Source organism: Engraulis encrasicolus, unplaced genomic scaffold, assembly GCF_034702125.1.
Source record: "Engraulis encrasicolus isolate BLACKSEA-1 unplaced genomic scaffold, IST_EnEncr_1.0 scaffold_173_np1212, whole genome shotgun sequence".
Classification (NCBI taxonomy): Eukaryota; Metazoa; Chordata; class Actinopteri; order Clupeiformes; family Engraulidae; genus Engraulis; species Engraulis encrasicolus.
In genome coordinates this window covers 1-22,737 of record NW_026945274.1, presented here as the reverse complement: position 1 = coordinate 22,737, position 22,737 = coordinate 1, and the positions used below count along the sequence as shown (strand labels likewise).

The 22,737-nt window shown below is 42.3% G+C and overlaps 1 protein-coding gene across 3 annotated transcripts; it reads right to left on the bottom strand.

The window, feature by feature from the left end:
• Window positions 1-376: 376 nt before the first annotated feature.
• On the bottom strand, window positions 377-22,207 carry LOC134442486 (zinc finger protein 883-like). Of its 3 annotated transcripts, none has more exons than XM_063192638.1 (4): window positions 21,791-22,207; window positions 21,456-21,526; window positions 17,559-17,739; window positions 377-593 (listed from the first exon to the last, which is right to left on the bottom strand). In XM_063192638.1, the coding sequence occupies exons 1-4, from the start codon at window positions 22,089-22,091 to the stop codon at window positions 487-489; spliced, it is 660 nt and encodes a 219-aa protein (XP_063048708.1). In that variant the 5' UTR covers window positions 22,092-22,207; the 3' UTR covers window positions 377-486. The 3 variants fall into 3 exon arrangements, with proteins under 3 accessions (XP_063048708.1, XP_063048707.1, XP_063048706.1); XM_063192637.1 differs by lacking the exon at window positions 377-593 and adding an exon at window positions 6,647-7,767; XM_063192636.1 differs by lacking the exon at window positions 377-593 and adding an exon at window positions 12,609-13,958.
• Window positions 22,208-22,737: the final 530 nt, after the last annotated feature.

Below are 22,737 nucleotides of genomic sequence, written 5' to 3'. Positions count from 1 at the left end.
AAGTCGCCATCATATGCACCACAGCCGCTAATTAAGGTTTAAAATATTGAACTCGTGGTGGTTTTCAGGTCAGGCGTGAAATTTTACAGGGTTCAGTTTTGAAGTCTGAAAATGAGGAAATCAGCTGTTTTTGTGTGTGTGTGTGTGTGTGTGTGTGTGTGTGTGTGTGTGTGTGTGTGTGTGTGTGTGTGTGTGTGTGTGTGTGTGTGTGTGTGTGTGTGGTAATAGGAGGAGGGCAACCCTAGCCAGGCCGTGCCCTCCTAGTGATGTAACAGCTTCAGCGTTGCTACCAGTCAGGTCAAGAGCAATGCAAGCACTTTCTGAGTTCCCGCAAATACAGGAACTCCTCCCACTTTGTTGGGAAACAAACAATCCTTAGCAAACCAAGGAAGGCCATTTGGGAAATGCCGTTTGGGAAATGTTAACTGCTTTCTGCTCTTGGTCAGACCAAGTCTCGAAGAGATTTGAAAGTCGATCATAATCAGGCTAGGGCAACCCTGAATGAATGAAGCACCACTGTACCTGCTGCAGTTCAGCTTTGATGCCTGCAGATGAGGAGGTCTGCTCTGTGCAAAGGGGGTCAGCTCCACCTACTGGTAAAAACAAGAACAGCAGGGTGGTGAAAAAGAGGCAACTTTTGAAAGGTGTCGATCATCACAAACCCCTCTGCAATGGTGGGTAACATCTGCCGTTGTCGCGCTCAAAAGCCCCCCGACACACACACACACACACACACACACACACACACACACACACACACACACACACACAATGAAAATGGTCGAAAAGCATCCCTCCTCAATAGACTACATTCACATAGCCTACTGCGTTAAAATTGCCGTTTTAACGCCCGAATCCCCAATAGCCTTATCAGAACACATCTCTTACTTTTCAGAGCACCATCACCACTTTCTTCCAGGTAGTCTTCGGACTTCAGTGTTGTTTCTTCAATGTCGCATTTGATGGGCATCGGGAAAAGTAACGATTCACAGTTCTCTTCTTTGAAGACCTTTGCTTCTGTTGTCGACATTGTCCCATTAGAGGAGGCATATGATGATGACCAACCAGTTGAGTCGGTTTCAACCTTGCAATCCAAAACACCTGAAGAAAACATAACTACCCCGTCCTCACTGAGCAGAGAATTGTCACAGTCCTCCTCCACTTTAATGATCCGTAGCGTGTCCTCCATGGTTGGTAATTAAGAGACGTTTTCTTTTAACGTTAGTTTTAACCGTGGGTTGTTTTGAAAGTGAGTTGTCTTCAGTCGCGCCACGCCAAACAACACACAGACACCGGGCGGGTGTGAAGCCAACGACAACAAAGACATCTGCGAAAGTTTGAAGATGGTCGTCACTTTTCAAAATAAAGGTCTCGCGTCGTTGAACGAGTAGGCCATTATTCTAGAATCCTCACATCTTAAAGATAGGCCTACACGGTGTAAGATGTTTAGTTGTTTATTTCCAGAATTCATGCCAACCATTCACTTCTCCATGGTCCACCATTTTGAATGTCCAGAAATAGCTATTTTTAGCCGTAAAAATGACTGTACTTAGGCCATACCAGAAAATATTAGTTTATTGTAGCCAAATAAAAAAGTTTAAAAAAAAATTGCAACCTTGAGTGCCCCAGCTGTCTTCCTGGACCAAGTTTCAGAGCCCCTACACTGATGAGCACCAAGGAAAAAAGGTGAAGACCCAGAAGCACTCCATTTACCTGCTTGTGTTTATTAGTTTATTAGTTAGTAAACTTTCAGGGAAAGATCAAAGTTGGCAATCGTGTGCTTAAAAAAACCTTAACCTTAATGTCTTGTCTTCATTTCACCCAGTCCAAGAATATGTCAGATCTTTGCAGCACATGTGCGCGCACAAACACACACACACACACACACAATAAGCACAGTCAGGTTCAAACGTAGGGCACATGAAGAAAAAAGATCAGTGTTTCCCAGATATTTGGTGGCCATTGTAACTATTGTGCACGCACAAAAAATATCCAAGTGAAGAAAATTAATCGTTCGAATGTCCAGGAAGAGAAAGTGCCTGAAAGGTTCCGGTTGATTCACCAGCTACAATAAGCATCCATTCTGTAGGCCATTGTTTCTCAAACTTTTTGTGCCATTCCCCCTTTCAGAGGAAGGGAGGGTGTCTGCGCCCCCCTCGAGCAAAATGGTTACAAAAATATACACGTATATGGCCTATTATGTTCGCTAAATATTAGTGAATAAATTAATGAATATAGTGTGATTGTAAAGTGAATGTGTTGACTTAATGGCAAAGCAGAAAAGTATTAAAAAAAGAAAAACCTTCTGACTTCATACACCCCTCCAATACCTCTGCGCCCCCCTAGGGGCCCACTTTGAGAAACACTGCTGTAGGCCTACCTCTCTGAACACTGGGGGTCATACAAATGCGGAGATAAAAGGCGAAATGTTTTTCCAGCTCAAAGCAGTTCAGTTGCTTACGGCTAAGGAGGTGTTTGGATAACATGACGTGGATAACTGAGGAATATACAAATACAGTTATTATTACCATGCAGGTGACTATGCATGTCACCAGGTGTCCATGGTGGAATGATGTCTCACACCACACTATATACAGTACAGTGTAGTAGGCTATATGTAGTATGAAATGACAATAAAACCGACTTGACTTGTCTTTCCTCTTCAGGCACTGTGCTACATTGGTCTTCATCCTCCTCAGAGCTGCCTGATTCGCTGGTGGTGGAGACCAGCTCTTATGGTGCCTTCACGGGCTCGGGAGCTCTCGAGACAGCTGACGACACTGCTCACGTGACAACCGAGTTCTGGACTTAAGCGCATGAACGCCACTGAGTCATGCCTGTTTTGTTTTGGTCCTCTTTTTCTTTTCACCTCCACTTGAGCCTCCACATCCATGACATATCATTTTAGCTGAAGTAAGCTAAATTAAACAGTCAACCAGCATTACTGACATATGTGCATCTGCAATTGAATGGCATTAACTGGTGTTGTTGATAGTGATTACAAGATGATATTTTAGCATTTATGATACTGTTTACATGCAAGTTGCATACATGGGCGCCATGTTGATGATGCGTGTGTCGTTACACAAAACATTAGTTCGGGAACTCATAGTTATATACTTCCGCCTGAGATCAACCTCGATAAATAGGCTATCAATCTGATATTGCATCACCAAATGTTCACGCCCACTTTCCCTGAGTTTCAGGTCGGGTTTCTTGGGATTCTCTGCATTTTGAACGAGCCATAAACATAGGCCTGTCGTTACCGTTAATATACGGCTCTGTTGCTGGGAAGTACAGCATAGAGGCCAAGGACTCCGCTTGCACCTCTATTGGGGTCAGTCTGCCACTATGTGGAAGGTTTAGTTCCTGTGTCCAATAAGAGTTTTGAAATGTCAAAGAAAAAACACACAAACCAAACAAATCTCAGTAAAGTATGAAAAACACATCTACCAGAATGAGTCTGACTCAAAATTCTAAATTTAGTTTTGGTACCCGTAACAAAAAAATGGAATGACTTATGAAGTCAGAGAAGGACATTTCATATTCAGATTTATACTAAAAATCGTCCTGTGGTTAAAAGTGCTTCCCCTGTGGCAGGTGGCTCTTTTCTACAACGTCCCAACTCCCAGTGACAAGAGCACCTTGGCTGTCACAGCTCAGGCCAAGCCGTGGACTGAGGGAGAGTGCAACAAGGCAATGACACCGGTCCTCAATGAGGAGATCACTGTCCTGTACGTAGGCCTACCATCCTGAATGGGGACATCACGGTCCTGTACATATTCCAGCAGCGTTCAGCTCACGAGTCTTCATTAGCTTCATTTAACAGTAGAGTAAAATAATATTGAGGGGGTAGGTAGCAAACTTCAAATGTGTGGATGAAACTTAATGCAGGAAAATGAGTCATCAAGCTTCTTAAAGGTTGAGAAAGATGATCATAGTTTTGTACCAGCGAGTGGCTTGTTGTAGCATCAAGAGACATTACGTTTGGATTTAAATAGTCTCATGTGAGTAGAGGTTGTGGCCAGACAGGTTATGTTTTAGGATCAAGTTGTCTTAGAGCAGTCATAAACTAATTATAGCCGCATGATAAGCATGATAAGCAGAGTGAAAAATGCATGAGGACAATGGCTAATGTCTCTTTTAATGGCTGTTTTATTTTTTTCCCAGTTCAAGGGCATCGAGTTGGTGGACAGAGTGGAGAAGAAAGACGACCATGTATTGATCTACCTGTCCCAGGTGAGACACGAACAAATCACCCTCACAATCTCTAAGCATTCATCATACACATGCTCAACAGTGTGAAGAGTTTGTCTCACCATTATCATATATACAATAATTATTCGTCAATACCATATTTCAAGGGACGGTTGGCAACCCTATACATTTCTGAAAACATCAGCTGATTTTAAAGCACACATCAACATCCCATTAACCCTCTGATGAAGATGGAAGTAATACCGTCCAAACATGTCAAGTAAAAGATAAAACTTCTTGTCTTAAGGCAAAAGAAAATAGAGAAACAGCAACCACCCTTTTGGCCAGAGACTTCACAGATGTTGGTTAGTTGAATAGCAGACTTGCATACCATAATTGTGTTTTCAGGTCATATAAATATGAATAAAAGTTTATTATTATGTTTTTCATTCACAATTATTTAAAAAAACGTTTTACAATGAGAGTCAATAGGCCTATTCTTCATAATGTTTATTAGATCGTCATTAAAATTAGGCCACCCATAATGCTTTATTGTTTTTCAAAGATTATGTTTGACACACCAGAAAATTCTTAACAATTCAAACTATATGAAACCATATGTTGCATTCATGCCCTTCATGCCCCCCCCCCCCAAATATAATAACATAAAGTAACAAATAAATGAAAATAAAATAATAATAAATAGCAATTTTGTTCATATTGCAACATAAGATTGGACTAGAATCCGAATCGGAAAAAAATAGCACTGGCATTGGCCTGACTGTATGGATTAGATATCTTAATACACATTACACGGCTATCAAAATGCATATTACCGAAAAATCAGCCAGAAAGGATGAAAAAAAGAGAAACACACACACACACACACGTGTGGCCGAACCAAATGGCTTCTGCATTAATTAGTGTGATCAGGACCTGCAGACATGCAGTACATCTGCAAACATAGACATATACAGAACAGTATGCACTCAAACACATTAGTAGCTTTATGTATGTTATTTATTTAACATTTAATGTCTATATGTATGCTACTTAATCATCTTTTTTATCATTTCATTATTAATTATAAACATAATGGCTATATGCACGTTATTTTTATATCCACATCAAGGCAAGGCAAGGCAAGTTTATTTATATAGCGCATTTCATACACAGGTGCTTACACAAAGTTAATAACAAATGTAAATGAAAGGAAACAGGGAAGAAAGAAGGAAATAAATTAGAGTAAAAAAACATTTAAAACATTAAGATAAAACATAAGGTAAAAAAATAATAAAATAATAAAAATAAAAAAACCATAAAAATAAAAATAATAATAATAAAAAAAAGAATGATATGTAATTTAAGCTAGGGGAAAGCATCTGAGAACAGCTTTGTCTTGAGTCTAGATTTAAAGCTATCAGTAGTGGGTGCATTTTTTACGTCATCCGGAAGCTGGTTCCAAAGCTTTGAAGCATAGAAGCTAAAGGCTGCCTCTCCACACTTTGTTTTGACTTTTGGAATCACCAGCAAATTCTTCTCCGTTGACCTTAGTGACCTGGTTGGTGCATACAACTGAAACATATCCAGTAGATATGTGGGTCCCATTCCATTTAATGATTTAAACACAAGTAGCATTGCCTTAAAATCAATTCTGTAGCTTACTGGGAGCCAATGCAGCGATCTTAAAATTGGAGTAATGTGGTCGAACTTCCTTGTTTTTGTAAGAACCCTTGCTGCTGCATTTTGTACAAGTTGAAGCTGTTTAATTGTCTTTTTGGGGAGGCCAGTAAAAAGACTGTTACAGTAATCAACCTTACTTGAAATTATGGCATGTATTATCTTCTCCAGATCATGTTTAGACATAAGGCCCCTAAATTTAGAGACGTTTTTTATTGTGATAAAATGCAGACTTAGTAATAGCTTTCATGTGACTTTTGAAGTTTAGGTCACTGTCAATGAGAACCCCAAGATTTTTAACTGTTTCCCTTGCTTTCAGTCCCTTCGTTTCGAGGATAGTAGCAATCTTTTGTCTCTCCTCTCTTTTCCCAAATATAATTACTGCAGTTTTATGCAGTGTTCAGCTGGAGGAAATTGTGAGACATCCATTTGTTAATTTGGTCCAGGCAATTATAGAGTGATTCAAGGGGAGTGTAGTCATTGGGAGACATAGATAAGTAGAGTTGGGTATCATCCGCATAGCTATGGTAATTTATGGAGTTATTTTCGATAATGTGTCCCAGTGGCAACATATACAGACTGAACAGTAGTGGTCCCAGAATGGAGCCCTGGGGGACCCCACAATTCAGAGACATCAGTGATGAGGTATGTCTTCCAATGGCGACAAAAACACTTATTTGTTGTAAGTATGATTTTAACCAGTTGATCACTTTGCCTGTAAAGCCAACCCAGTATCAAGGGTATCAAACATGTTTACATACATGCATTGGTCTAATTTGAGGTCTCCTGGCACTGAAAAACGCTAACTGTTGGCAGTGGTAGGGCTGGTCTCCGGTGTGAACGCATTGGTGTTGTCTGAGACTTGGTGGCTGTGAAAAACATTTGCCAAACTGTTGGCAAACGTAGTTTCCCTCTCCTGTGTGAATGTGTCGGGGGTACTTTCAGATCTCTTTCAGACATAGGGCCTCTCTCCAGTGTGAATGCGTTGGTGCTTTTTGAGATCCCCCGCCTGTGAACAACGCTTACCACACTGGTGGCAGACATAGGGCCTCTCTCCTGTATGAATGCGTTGGTGTCGTTTGAGGTCCGCTGCCTGTGAAAAACTTTTGTCACACTGCTGGCAGACATAGGGCCTCTCGCCTGTGTGAATGCGGTTGTGAACTTTGAGACTCCCCGCGTCTGAAAAACTTTTACCACACTGGTGGCAGACATAGGGCCTCTCTCTAGTGTGAGTGCGTTGATGCTTTTTGAGATCCCCTGTCTGTGAAAAACGTTTACCACAATGCTGGCAGACATGGGGCCTCTCTCCTGTGTGAACGTGTTGGTGTACTTTGAGATGTTCTGCCCGTGAAAAACGCTTGCTACACTGATGGCAAACAAAGGACTTATCTCCAGTGTGAATGAGTTGGTGTCGTTTGAGAGTCATTGCCCATGAAAAACATTTGTCACAATGCTGGCAGGCATAGGGCCTCTCGCCTGTGTGAATGTGTTGGTGTTTTTTGAGAGTCCGTGCCTCTGTAAAACATTTCCCACACTGGTAGCAGGCGTAGGGCCTCTCTCCTGTGTGAACGCGGTTGTGTACTTTGAGTTTTGTTGCGCTTGAAAAGCTTTTGTCACAATGTTGGCAGGCATAGGCCCTCTCTCCTGTGTGAATGCGTTGGTGCGCTTTGAGCTTTGTTGCACTTGAAAGGTTTTTGCCACAGTGTTGGCAGACGTAAGACTTCTTTCCTCTGTGGATGAGCTGGTGCGCTGTCAGACTTGTCCTGGCATGGAAGCAGTCGCCTAAAAGAGAATTTTTCTTTGTCAGTGCATGCGTCGTTATTTCTGGGGCAGCCGTGGATTGGGGAATTACAGATGAAATTGATTCCGTTTCTGGCCCACCACACAAGACTAAAAAACAAATTAAGGCAAAATATCATCATTACCAATCAATTATTAAATCATAAAAAAACATGTGTGATTGTCCAGTAAGCCTTTAATGAACCCACTTAAAGACTAAACCTTAGCATTGAGTACATGATTTAGACCAATGTTTCCCAAATTGGGGGTCAGGACGGCCCTAGGCCGGTCGAGGTGGTACTGTGTGGAGACAAAATATCTTTACTAATTACTTGTTATATTATCATAGAACAACATCTGATTGTTCAGTAAGCCAAGGTATGGATAGGTAACAGGCTTATTAACCAAAACATTGCGCATACATATATATGGCCATAATATTATGCAACCCATGTGTAGTTTTTATCTACTGCAAATATAAAGTAGCCTATAGATAAAATGTAATCAGTGCTTAACCCCCACAGTCTTAATAAATATATAAATTAATAAATAAAAAGGCAACACTATTTAGACAATTTAGACATTGTCAGTAGACTAGACCTCCATGTGAAACAATAAGTGAACATCATTTCAATCTCTTGAAAAGAGCAGCTACACCTTGCAGTTTTGCCAAATTGTTAGCTCATGAGGACCCATATGCTACTTTGTAGGCTACACCTTTGAGGACCTGTAGGCCTACATTTTACAATAATAATTTTAGCAAGCTACATCACAGCATTTGGGGGAAACACTTCAACATTTGGATTTAGCAATTCTTAGCTGATAATTCCTGCTCTTATGTTTATTGTGTTACAAATGCCAGCGGGGTTCGTGGATGCAGGGTAGCACCGTGTAGTTGAAATATCTAGTCCTCTGTGAAAATCACAACAAGGGTTGCATTTAGCAATAAACCAACCTAGGTAACAGTTCCTGCTTCACTGACGCATTCTGTTGCAAAAGTCATGGACTAGTATCTTTTTTTCACATTGATCCAAGGTGGAACAGTGTTGTTGAACTCTCCTAAGTAGGCTAACTGGACAAAAAGTCAGCCAACATTTCGCTCGCGTTGCGATGTGCGCGTCGCATCGGTATTGAGAACTGCCGCTACTCGCGGTTAGCTGTCATAATATAAAACGCATAACAAGGAAGAATTGGTCGGTTTGCTGCCAGGGCAAGGTGGTAAAAAGTAGCATGGAATGAAGTTATATCCCACCTCCGGCTTGCTTTGATGCAGCTGGGTCTTTGAACCCCTGCGTGACTGCCTAATTCAGAGAGGCTTTTTTCTTTTCTTTTCTTAGAGCACACCTTATTATGCGGGACAAACTGTCAATTCGCGGGACGCATAATTTCAGCTTCAAACGCTGTACACGCACACGCTACGCGGGATGGGTGGTCACCCTAAACATAGTCAAATGTTTTATCAAGCAGCTTCCTTGGGGAGGTCTGCACTCTCTGAGTGCTTCCAGTTATTACTGCATTTATTACATTTTGTTTCACATACTTAGGCTACACATAAGCTACACCTGAAAGTATCAGGGGCTAATCTACCAAGATATGTATGATCATACTGTACAGCAGACATGTGGACTCGAGTCCAGTGACTTTGACTCGAGTCAGACTCGAGTCAGCGGTGTGAAGACTTGCGACTTGAAATTTCAAGATCAGAAAGGACTTGCGACTCGACTCGACTTGCACGCCTTTGACTCGGGACTCGACTTGGACTTGACAGTTGTAACTTGCAATGACTTGGCGTGACTTGCCACGTTTGGTCTATATTTTTTTTGGTAACAAGTCAGACCCTTGTATTCAGAATGCAACAGCCCGCCCACATTCTTTGTTTGAATCACGTCATTGCTGTAAGCGGTGCTATGCAGCCTGGACGCAGCGGCAACAGTGAAACACCATCTCCGAGTCTCCAGAACAAACATAGCCCACATTTTAAACCATCGCGGAAGTTAATTTGTCTCCCTCTCACCCCAACTCGTTTTGCATTCTTATGGAAGTTTGATCTGATCTCTAATCTCGACACTCCGATCAACAAAATATTTTCTATCAATGTTGTAGGAAGAGTGTGTGGTGGGGAGCTGTGATGTGCAACACACGTCTGTAGGCTACACACCAATGCTGCTGCGAAGCATAATGCGTTTTGCGATGTCTGAAATCAGTAGACCTATATTAAAAAAAACCTTAAAGTTGAAAAACAACCTCCCACCTGCTGTATGAGACTAAGCTGGATCAGGTAGGCTACTTCGCTGGTTGTGGAAGAGTCCGCCATAAAGTTATTAATGGGGTGTCAGACAATGGAGATGCAGATTTGCCAACCGAGTTTGAGCATAGCCTACACAGCTAAACGTAGCCTAGGTATTGTATAATAAGTGCAATAAGCATGCATTTGCTTGTGGGAAATTTCCGCCATTCGTGTGGACGAAAGAAATGTGACGGCAAGTTGAGGGGACTCCAGTTAGGAGACAGCTGGCATAAGTTCACGCTTGTAGTGGGTTAGAGTCAAAGTTTAAACGTTTCTTTTAATAGCCTATTTTTAACCTTATTAAATGGGCATCAGGACGCTATTTCACAGACTAACTCACTGGGCTCATTCAATGGGTCTAGTCCATGGCTAAAGAAATACAAGCCGACGCACGTTATTGCTGAGCGGCGCGAGACATGCATGCGGCTTACCGTGGATAAAGCACCCTGTGCACAACCTATCTCGCGCTGCTCCCGTCCCAGTCATTGCGCTCGTGGAACTTGTATCTCATGGCGTCGACTCAATCTTATATTAAGTTTCTCACAGTTCGAACATGTTTTGGTTGGTAATTTTTGGAAGTTTGGAGTCACAATTGCCGTTGCTTGGAAATGACAGATTAGAGCAGCACGACGCAAGCACTGGAGAACTGGCATGTTAAACCTTGCTTTCCAAATCAAAAATCAGGAAACATAGAATCAGAACTTTGTTTGGCTACAATCTGTGTCGTGCACAGTGGTGAACTGTGACTTTGAGGGGGAGGGGAGGGCGATTGAGAGAGGACAGCGAGACGAGGGTGAGAGGCACAGGCAACAATGCGACACATTTTGATTTGACTGACTGCAAACGTCGGGCATTCAGTAACTGGATAGTAGCCTACTGCAAGCGGCACAGGGCAGAGTCGTCCACTTAGAGAAAAAAATAGAGCGAAATGTTGGATAGGGCATTATACACCGTACTTCTTCCTATACTGTAGAAGCGCAGAACACGTTTGGCTCGTTAACTGACATTCTCACGCCACGTTTATGCCTAATTTGCATTATTTCAAACTACGGCAGCGTGCAGGCGAATAAACCCCGAGAATAAGTCTAGTAGGCTAATATAACGAGACGTGGATGACCATCCTGCAAAGAAACGAATGTTCTAGCGCGGACTTTGACTCAGTAAAATGTTTCGTGATGGGTCATTGCGGCGAGACAGCAGACAGCAGACAGCATAGTGTGCCGCACCATGCGCTCATTGGTGGGTTCACTGTCAGTGGTCAGCTTTTGGTTTACAGATAATGAGATAAAGTGAACCCTGAGACAGGGCTGCCTGCTGAGCTGTGCTGTTAACTCATCATCCTGCCTCACATGTGTATCCCCCCTCCCCACAAACACACACACACACACTAACACACACACACACACACACACACACACTGGGAGGAATATTTCATTGATTACCCCTGCTGTATGTCATATCTTGATGAGAATGGTGAGCTTAATATGGTACCTTACGAAAAATGGCATCTTTTAAAGCCAAACCAAAATGTTTACATTAGTCGAGTGGTACACTACAGTAAAGAGAAGGGGGGTTGGGTAGCACCTGTAAGACATGAACTACTTTAACCCTTGGCCTTTGTGGGTAAATTCATACATAGCAGCCTCGGCTGTATGAAAGTGTGAATCCGTGTTTTCAGGTCGGAAGTGTAATATGCCTCCCTAATGTCTGAAAAAAACTTTCCCCGGGACCACCTCAGCATCCCTGGCTTAGTCTATTTTTTTCCTCATTGAAATTAAACCCCTTAATGCGTGCCGTACCTCCAGAGGCACGCTGTAATAGACATTGAAATCTAACTACCATAGCACTACAATACTATGACACAGCACAGCCCCTTTAATAATGCACCACAACTTGGTCATTACCATACTGGTAACAATGAATTTATAAAGCCGCACATTAAGGGGTTAAACGGTGTTAAAACAGTCAAGGCTTGTAGTTTCGGGGGTGTGGATTTAGGGGGTGCATTCAGAATTTTTGGTCCTGGGCCCAGCCAAAGCTGTGGCCCTGTGCTCCTAGTGAAAAAGTTAATCATAGAGCCCTACCCTTACCGTTTTGATGCTAGAGTCTGTATACAACCTTGACTAGATGACCGGTCTTCTGCAGTTGATGGAACGGACACACACACACACACACATACGCACGCATGCATGCAAACAGGACTATTTGCCCACTGAACAGTAAATATTTGGCATATGGTTGCTCAAATTCACATTTAATGTATTTTTATGTGAAAAAAATGAAATGAAATGACATTTTACATACACAGCACAAGCAGTAGTTTGGTTTAGACTGATTTCTCAGCAACTGTTTTAGTCATTGTCATCTTTTTACTCAGGTCTCATTATTATACTAATGAATTTATGATCGAAATTGTGATTGCAAATAGAAAATTCCTTTGTGACTTGTTAAGGACTTGAAAAAAAATGAGACTTGGACTTGGACTTGACTTGGCTGGGGTACGACTTGGACTTGGACTTGACTTGGTCAGATGTGTCTTGACTTGTAACTTGACTCGGACTTGAGTGGAAAGACTCGAGACTTACTTGTGACTTGCACATCAGTGACTTGGTCACACCTCTGCTGTACAGTTAACACAGATAAGAGACACCCTCCAGGGACATCAACAATCTCTACCACTTTCTTCCAGGCCTCGTTTTCTAGCGCCTTCTTCCTGTATGAGGTCAAGGACAAGTATTGGGTTCCCCCGACAATCAAACGCTCCTCCATTTTCCTTTTTGAAGGATTTTATTTTTTCCCACAGGGTATCAGATTTCATTACAGAATTCATATTATATTTTCATATCATATTTCATTTCATAATGACCGACCTTCTGTATATTCATTGGACGACACACGGCGTCTGGCGTGAGCACTTTCCATAAACTTTGAGGCAGCTTTACTTTTTGACGTGTGTCAACTGTCAAAGTTGCCGTGCCGCTATCCAAGGAGCCTTTGCGAGGACGTGGTCACATGCCATTGAAAATGAATTGAATGCGTTCACGTCAACGCAGTCACCAGAAATATGAGAACAGGCCCTAAGGCTTGTCTCTTGTGTGAATGCGTTGGTGTCGTCGGAAACTCCCTCCATCTGAAAAACATTTACCACAATTTTGGCAGACATAGGGCCTCTCTCCCGTGTGAGTGCGGTTGTGTCGTTTGAGATTCCCTGCCGCTGAAAAACTTTTACCACAATGCTGGCAGACATAGGGCCTCTCTCCTGTGTGAATGAGCTGGTGTACTTTGAGATTTGCCGCCACTGTAAAACGTTGACCACACTGATGGCAGGCATAGGGCCTCTCTCCTGTGTGAATGTGTTGGTGTTTTTTGAGATGTTCTGCCCGTGAAAAATGTTTGCCACATTGCTGGCAGGGGTAGGGCCTCTCTCCTGTGTGAATGAGTTGGTGTCGTCTGAGCTGTTCTGCCTTTGAAAACCGTTTACTACACTGGTGGCAAACATATGACTTCTCTCCTGTGTGAATGAGTTGGTGTCGTTTGAGATCCTCCGCCCGTGAAAAACTTTTGCCACAATGCTGGCAGGCATAGGGCCTCTCTCCTGTGTGAATGCGTTGGTGTTTTTTGAGAGTCGCTGCCACTGTAAAACATTTCCCACACTGGTAGCAGGCATAGGGTCTCTCTCCTGTGTGAACGCGGTTGTGCACTTTGAGTTTTGTTGCGCTTGAAAAGCTTTTGTCACAATGTTGGCAGGCATAGGCCCTCTCTCCTGTGTGAATGTGTTGGTGCGCTTTGAGCTTTGTTGCACTTGAAAGGTTTTTGCCACAGTGTTGGCAGACGTAGGACTTCTTTCCTCTGTGGATGAGCTGGTGTGCTGTCAGACTTGTCCTGGCATTGAAGTGCTCACCACAAAGAGAACGGCAGTGTTTCTCTGTTAGTGCATGCGTCGTTATTACTGGGACAGCCGTGGATTGGGGAATTACAGATGTAATTGGTTCCGTTCCTGGCCCACCACACAAGACTAAAAAACAAATTAAGACAAAATATCATTACCAATTAATAATTAAATCATAAAAACATGTGTAATTGTCCAGTAAGCCTTTAATGAACCCACTTAAAGAAGAAATGAAACGAATATTCATCTATTATTCACATTAAATATTGGGCCTATTTCTAAAACATCAATCCAACTTTAAATAATTTTTCCGGACATAACTTGTTGAAACGGCAACTTAAAACCGTGCCTTTGGTGCGACAATATTTACAGGGGCGTGACGTCATGCGGTTGACACCCTCTTTTTGCGAGTATGGTTGGCTGCGGAAATATCATACATTTGAAGGACCCATATCTCATAAAGGAACTAACATTAAGATACAAATATCGACATGTCGAAAGAACACACCTCTAACGTTATGTGACAAAGACTCACGTTGAATATAAGCCTCACAAATAAGCCGAGTAGACTTTTCTTTGATGATGCACCACCATATGCCATATTGGAAAGATATGCCATATTCGGCACAGGATCGACGGGCACAAAACAGCACCGCGCTCCTACTAGGCTACACGAAGGCTACACGCTGATCATTATTAAGATATTATCAATCATATGACACTATTAGTGTAGGCTGTAGGCTATGTGCTGTGGTAAACTGGAAAATATGGGAGCATGTTAGGGTGCCAGCCAGCTGCCGGTTTCTCAGATCATGTGACATTCCGCGCTGTCTTTGACAGGTTGAAACCGAAGTGGCACTTTGAAAGCCAGCTTTAAAATCTTATTAAACAATGGCGTTATCTCAATTATTATGCCGACAACTTAGGCTATCGATCAACCAGCGCGGCATACTTGTTTTTTTGTTTATGGCAACGTGACAAGGGGGGGACGATGCTTTGGCTGCTGCACTCTGTCTTTGACATGTTGAAACCTAGCGAAATTGCACTATCAGCTACTTTAAAAACGTATGCTTAAGTAGCTCAATAGCATGGTTTTAATGTAATCTTAATAAACAATGGCGTTATACCCATCATTATACGACAATTTGGAAGTCGGTAGGTATATTTTGACACAGATGTTCGTGCTTAGGGGCTGTTGTTGCATAACACAAGAACTGCACGACCGCCGGCCATGGATAGAGTCATAACTACACAACACAGATGTTCGTGCTCGGATGCTGGGGCGATTTCGTTGCATATAAAGCAATAACTCCACGACCGACGGCCATGGAGTCGTAACGAAACACCTCGACCCGCAGCGCATTGACCGAGGACCCTTAGTACTAGGGTGCTACAATGGCAGAGAGGAATAGCATCTTTAGCATGCTGCTATCCTGCTAAGTGGCTGTCGGCCAGACTCACCCGTGGTCGCACTCGAGCTAGAGATATCCGTCAGCACACCTGCTATCCATAGACACTGCTTGTGGTAGCCTAGGAGTGTATTTCCAACCATGTCCACGGTCTCCAGATTTTTTAAGGTAAACAACAGGAGGGGTGGAAAACGCCCGGAGCACAACATCTAGGTCACTTCAAAAGATGCCTCCAACACGGTCAGCGTTGTTTTGCCTTCTCCTTGTCAGCAACAGTTCCAGTAATTTTGACTTAAAGACACTTGTGCAGAGAGATGCCTTCAGTGAAGCTTGTACTTGTTGCAACCTGTACCATTTGGACCGCCACGAACACAATATTTTCCACTGTGCTTTGATTTACTAGCCATAGACGCCGCCATTGACTACTATAACGTTGTGGGTTCGGAGTTGGACTGTGTCAACCTTATAACGTCACGCATTGGACAATACATTTGCACTATTGGACAAAATATTGTTCATTTTGAGCACGTTTTAACATGACTTCCCGGATACATTATTACACACACAATATCTTGTTTTAATCACAAAGCTTGGAACTTTTGTAATATGCAGCACAAACTGTAAAATTCCAACAATATTTATTCGTTTCATTTCTTCTTTAAAGACTAAACCTTAGCATTGAGTACATGATTTAGACCAATGTTTCCCAAACTGGGGGTCAGGACGGCCCTAGGCCGGTCGCGGCGGTACTGTAGAGGGGTAACAGACAGAAGGGAATGCTTGCATAAAACCTCTATTGTGTTCAAATTCTTTCAACTCCGCAGTTTTAGGGAATTCATTGTACATTTGTGACTTGTGTTCATAATTAAATCTTACAAAGACTCAAAGAGTCTTCTTCAAAATGTCTTCATTGACGATTATTCACCCTCTTAAAGATCACCACTCTGAAATGAGAAGTCTGGCCACTTAACAAATACAGTATATCACGAAAGTGAGTACACCCCTCACAGTTTTTGCAGATTTTTGAGTATATCTTTTCATAGGAAAGCATTACAGAAATTTCTCTTTGACAACATGATTAGTGACCTTTTAACAACATATTTAACCGCTTAAATGTCTTGTTCACTCAGAAAAAAATAAAATACAGCCATTCAATTTCAACATGCAGTTGTAATGGTCACATTACCCTGGACTTGTCAGTACCTGAGGGTTTTTTTTCTTCTTCTTCAGCCTTTTCTGAGATCTTGGTCATTGTAATGGGGGCAGCGCCTTGTTTACATTTCAAAAAATCATTTTTATATATTTGGAGTAGGTCTATGTTCATTTTTGTAAAAAAAAAAAATGTAAACAAACGCTGCCCCCATTAGAATAGCTCATATCTCGGAAAGGGCTTAGCCGAAAAATGTGGCATCACCGGGTACTGACAAGTAAAGGGTAGCCTGAGCAATACAACAGCATATTGAAATTGACTGAACTGGTCCTTTAATGTTTGAACATGTACTCAAAAAGTGAGTACACCCCAGATTAAAATCCGGTAGAGAAGGGGCTGTGTTGGCTTGAATAGTCTTGAAATGAAAAGGGATTAAAAGGGAGGTCATCAGTGTGCATTTCAACCTTTCTTTGCATTGAACTTTTACATTTTGAGTGTGCATCTGGCTTAAATAGATTGGTGTGAGATTTGAATGCAATCCTATGGAGAATATCATTATCTGCTTCAGTAGTCACAGTGCATGTTGACATGCATGCATGTTTCTTTTAGGTGTATTTCAGATTGCCAATGTTGACAGCATTCATGCATCCCCAAACCATGTCAGTCCCACTACCATGCTTGGCTATTGAGAGGATACACTTTTTTTGTAATCTCACTTGTTTACCACCACACATGCTTGACACCATCTAAAGCAAATTTGTTTATCTTGGTCTCAAGAGAGATGAAGGACATGGATCACTGGAACCATGTGGTGTGATCTGAAGAGACCAAGATAAACAAATTTACTTTAGATGGTGTCAAGCATGTGTGGTGAAAAACAAGCGAGTTTATCTTAACTTAACAGGACAAAACCACAGAAGCACGTAAATAAAAAGAATAATTGAGATCAGTACAAAAAGGGCACACAATTACCCTCACCAATTCATCAGGTATTTTGAGTGTCTCATACTGTGTGATTGTTTGCTGTGATCTTCTGTAGGGTTTGGGAAATTGAAAATTGCCTCTGAGGAGGTGTGTGTGTGTGTGTGTGTGTGTGTGTGTGTGTGTGTGTGTGTGTGTGTGTGTGTGTGTGTGTGTGTGTGTGTGTGTGTGTGTAAGATAACTTACCAGGTTCAGGTTTCTCCCCATCTTTGTTTTTCTTGCCATTCGTTCCTTCTTGACGAAGTCTTGTACAGCAGTCTACCAGTCTCACTGATATCTTCTTCAGCTGGTACCGTGACACTAGATCTGGATGAGGATGATTCATCTCAGAGCTCAGGACAGGAGCCACGGCTGATCCATCTTGACCCTAAAACCCACAAATGGTTACAACCAAAGGACACATTTTGGCATGTGCGCTAATTGTATATTTCCTGTGAACTTCGTATCTGCAAGCGATTATGTTCTCAATTGCAAGTAGCTTATGAGTGATTCTACGAATCGGCTGCGCTTTTAAGTCCATGGATTTTATTTGCCAATTCCACTAGCTATTAACTGCGTCCAATGATGTTTTGGACATTAGCACACATTTATCTTTCATATAATACAGAAGTGTAGACATGGCATTATTTCCCTCAGCAAGAATGAATATTTAATACTAGTTTTGGGCGTTTTCATGCCGTCCCGTTTTCCAAATGTCAGATTCAGTCTTCATATTAGCATGTAAAGAAACTTGTTTTGCCCAAGACGATTGCAAATGTTGATTCACAGTAATCACAATTTGACAATTTGTCACAATATGACAAAACTGTCAGAAAGACCACTGTCCTTTCCATTATACATGAAATTTTCCATTTTGTGTGTGTCCACGAAAACTGTGTTAACCGTGTCACAGTCTGAAACCCCCTCCATAAATCAGTAATGGTTTGGTCTTAGGCCATACGAATAACATCACGTGATGTCATAACCTCTTTGGCAGGATATGGGAAGACTTTTTGGTAAGTTTTGAGCTCCATCCTTCCATAATTTAATCCATTCTTTTTCATGTTTTCATAGCGGGAAAATTGCCTGTCAACTGTGTTATCAACATATTCATAAGAATCTGAATTAGAAATCACATGTAGAAAAACACAGATAAAGCATACAAATACATGAATTGATTAAGGTGTTGTGGTGGAACTTCTGAGGTCCTCAGTTAGCACAACACCATAAAAATGGCTGAAACGTCAAGCCGTGTTACCGTCAATGGTGTTACAATTAGCTATGACAGTCAGGGTTGCCAGATGAGGCTGATGATTTCCAGCCCAAAAAATGTTCAAAACCCGCCTAGAAGCACAAAATCCCGCCCAATTCTATTGATTTCTATGGCAAAAAGTGGGCGGGTTTTTCTGATAAATGCCATTTTTACCCGCACACGGCCATCCTAAGCAGCCCAATTGGGCGGGAACCAGCCCAATTTGGCAACACTGATGACAGTGGAGGAGGAGTATGTTTTTGCCAATTTGTCTCCATATTGACAGACAAACAAACAAAATAATTTGTGTTCTAGGGAGATGGGTTTGGCTGCTCTGTTTTTTCTCCTAAAAAAGTGCTGACTTGTTCCCCTGCACTGTTGACCGTAACACAGTTGAGTAACACGGTTGACTGTTTTGAAAGTGTTTTTGAGCTATTGATCCCTTATCTGTTGGAAAAATCCTATGAACAGACACTAGGGATTATCTCTGGAGAAGGAAGTCTTGTGTAAGGAGGGTGACTAAATTCAAATCAGACGTTTCAGGGATTTATAATTAAAAAAATGTGTCAGTCTGTATCACAGTGAATCATAAAATCCTACTTATGAAGCTCAACAATCACATTTTCTATATCAGTTGCACAGATGAATGACAACATTATTGCTAAGGGACATAAGCACTTTCAAAGGTATGTTGTTTCAACTCTGTAGTATTTTTATATATGTTTGAAATGACATAGTATTTGTCCATAACACTGTTGACAAAATAATCAAGCAAATGTTCACTTTCATTACAATATTTATCAAATGATTTAAGATTAAGCTTGGCAATTTGTTTGTTTGGAAACTTAAATATATACACTATGTAAACATCTAGGTAATTTAGTTGAAAAAAAATACTGATAATTGACATTTTGCTTTTGCCAAAAGCGTAGGCGAATCGTAGAATCACTCTTATGGCACCACAATAAGTCGCCATCATATGCACCACAGCCGCTAATTAAGGTTTAAAATATTGAACTCGTGGTGGTTTTCAGGTCAGGCGTGAAATTTTACAGGGTTCAGTTTTGAAGTCTGAAAATGAGGAAATCAGCTGTGTGTGTGTGTGTGTGTGTGTGTGTGTGTGTGTGTGTGTGTGTGTGTGTGTGTGGTAATAGGAGAAGGGCAACCCTGAATGAATGAAGCACCACTGTACTAGGGTTTAATCCCGGGACTCGGGATTCCCGGGAAATCTGATCAAAACAATTTCCCGTTTCCCGGGAAAGCCATGACGGGAAACCGGGAAAAAATTTTAAGTGCGTGTCTATTTGTTGTCCCAGCAACATAAGCAACAGTGCCATCTAGCAGCGGTAACACTTCAGGCTCATAGTCGATCGTCTTTTTCAAGCAGTGCAGGTAATTTACATCTTGCCAGCCCATGTTTAAAAAAAATCTCTAACTTATAGCGATTCCCAACTTGTCTCCACCCATCGCACAACGTGAAAGTTGAAACGTGTGGATGCTTTAATGCAGCCTAAATTTTAACAGTTTAAATAGCCTACATCCAGTCCAAGCAGCACAATCGAAACTATTGGCTATCTAGCTTACAAGTTTGGATGGTATCCAATAAGACGAGTCAAGTGTCTTGCGAAGAGTGCAGAGAATTACGTCGCGCGTGTGTGTGTGAGCGAGAGAGGGTGAGAGAGGGAGCGATTCCAAACTTGTCTCCATCCATCGCACAACGTGAAAGTTAATGTGTAGGCCTATGCTTTCATGCAGCCTAAATTGTACCAATTTTGCCTCCTCCCCAAGCAGCACAATCGAAACTATTGGCTATCTAGCTTGCAAGTTTGGCTGGTCTATCCAACAAGATGAGTCAAGTGACATATGTCTTGCGAAGAGTGCAAGCGTCGCTTTGTGTGTGAGCGAGAGAACTAGAGAGAACGAGAGAGAGGCGCTTCCCAAAATCGCTCTGCAGAAAGGGCAAGGCGATGTCTCCAAATATTAGACAAAATGCAGCTTATTTTAGTTAAGTAGACATCAGGAAAGTATTTTGTTTAGTTGCAAAGCCGAGCTGATTGGTTCATATTGCTCTGAAAGACACTGAAGTCTATGCCTATATTTTAATGGGTTTATTATGCGCGCGAGGTCACCTAACTGTAGTGACGCCCGGTGCTATTACCAGAGGAAAACGATAGCACTTGGGCAAATGGTAAAGTCAGTTTAGCCATGCATACCTGCCTATGATGAACCAGTTTTCTTGTTTGAAAAAACACTCTTCCTGGCGCTAAAGCAAACTGCCATTTCTGACTGACCCAGATGAAATCCCATGCACGGAACTCCACTATTGAGATGACATCGTATAGGCTATATTTCCCACCGCTTATCACAGTAGCCGACAGTGAAACATTGTTCTCATGAAGCTGGCGGTAGACGTGTATACTATCCACAGGTGAAGGACAATGTGCCATGATTTGCGCACAACCTCAAACACAATTCCTTAATGGAGAATAGCCAACCCACTGTTGCATCAAACTTATAGGTGAAAGTCGTGAGCTCCACCAACAATCCACCGTCATTGATAAGCGCTGCATGCTGCGCACAGGCTATCATCTTACACTTCATTATTATTGTGTTGGTGGATAGGAGAGCTTAATCTTAATTCCTTTCTCCCAATAATGATACAAACAGTAACAACTTGATACAAAATGCCAGTTTGGGAGGAACAGTTGAATTATAGCCTCTACATGACTAGATCAAAAAATTTGGAAAAAAAAAAAAAACGGGATTTCCCGGGATTCCCGGGAAATGGGCCGTCAGATCCCGGGATTTGATTCATGCCATTTTCGGGAAAAATATTAAACCCTACACTGTACCTGCTGCAGTTCAGCTTTGATGCCTGCAGATGAGGAGGTCTGCTCTGTGCAAAGGGGGTCAGCTCCACCTACTGGTAAAAACAAGAACAGCAGGGTGGTTAAAAAGAGGCAACTTTTGAAAGGTGTTGATCATCACAAACCTCTCTGCAATGGTGGGTAACATCTGCCGTTGACGCGCTGAAAAGCCCCCCGACACACACCCCCCCCCCCCCCCCCCCCCACACACACACACACACAATGAAAATGGTCGAAAAGCCATTCACATAGCCTACTGCGTTAAAATTGCCCTTTTAACGCCGGAAACCCCAATAGCCTAATCAGAACACATCTCTTACTCTTCAAAGCACCATCACCACTTTCTTCCAGGTAGTCTTCGGCCTTCGCTGTTGTCTCTTCAATGTCGCATTTGATGGGCATCGGGAAAAGTAACGATTCACAGTTCTCTTCTTTGAAAACCTTTGCTTCTGTTGTCGACAATGTCCCATTAGAGGAGGCATATGATGACGACCAACCAGTTGAGTCGGTCTCAACCTTGCAATCCAAAGCACCTGAAGAAAACACAACTACCCCGTCCTCACTGAGCAGACAATTGTCACAGTCCTCCTCCATTTTAATGATCGATAGTGCGTCCTCCATGGTTGGTAATTAAGAGACGTTTTCTGTCAACGTTAGTTTTAACCGTGGGTTGTTTCGAAAGTGAGTTGTCTTCAGTCGGCTATGCCTGCGCGCCAGGCAGCCCACGCCAAACAACACACAGCCACCGGGCGGGTGTCCTGTCTATATGAGCGACCCATCGAGATGTGATTCTCTTCGCTACTGAGCATGCGCACGCATGCGCACACCCTCGCGGTGGTTTTCGCGGGTAATTGCCCATCGAATTGTGAGACCACAAGTTACGACGATAGGATCCCCTGAGACTGTCAACTTTAGTGACTCAAACTGTAGCGCAAGTTACGATAGGATTACAAAACTTAAAGTTACAGTTACAGGATCATCCAGCAGATCATTGGAAAATCTGCGAAATAGCGTGGCCTCGTACATTTGCTACTTTGTTGCCTAACCGTAATCGCTCACACACTCAGCCTCGAACATTGTAACATCGATCAGAAAAGTCTACCGGCAGGCGCGTCGAGAGACCTGGGCATTCGGGGCTACAGCCCCGGATCTCCGGGGATTAGCCCCGAATCTCTCTGGACTGGGCTGACATAAATAAAATATGTATAATAATAATAATATGATTAAGAATAAGAAATAGTAGAGGAGAGCTCCGTGGACCACACTT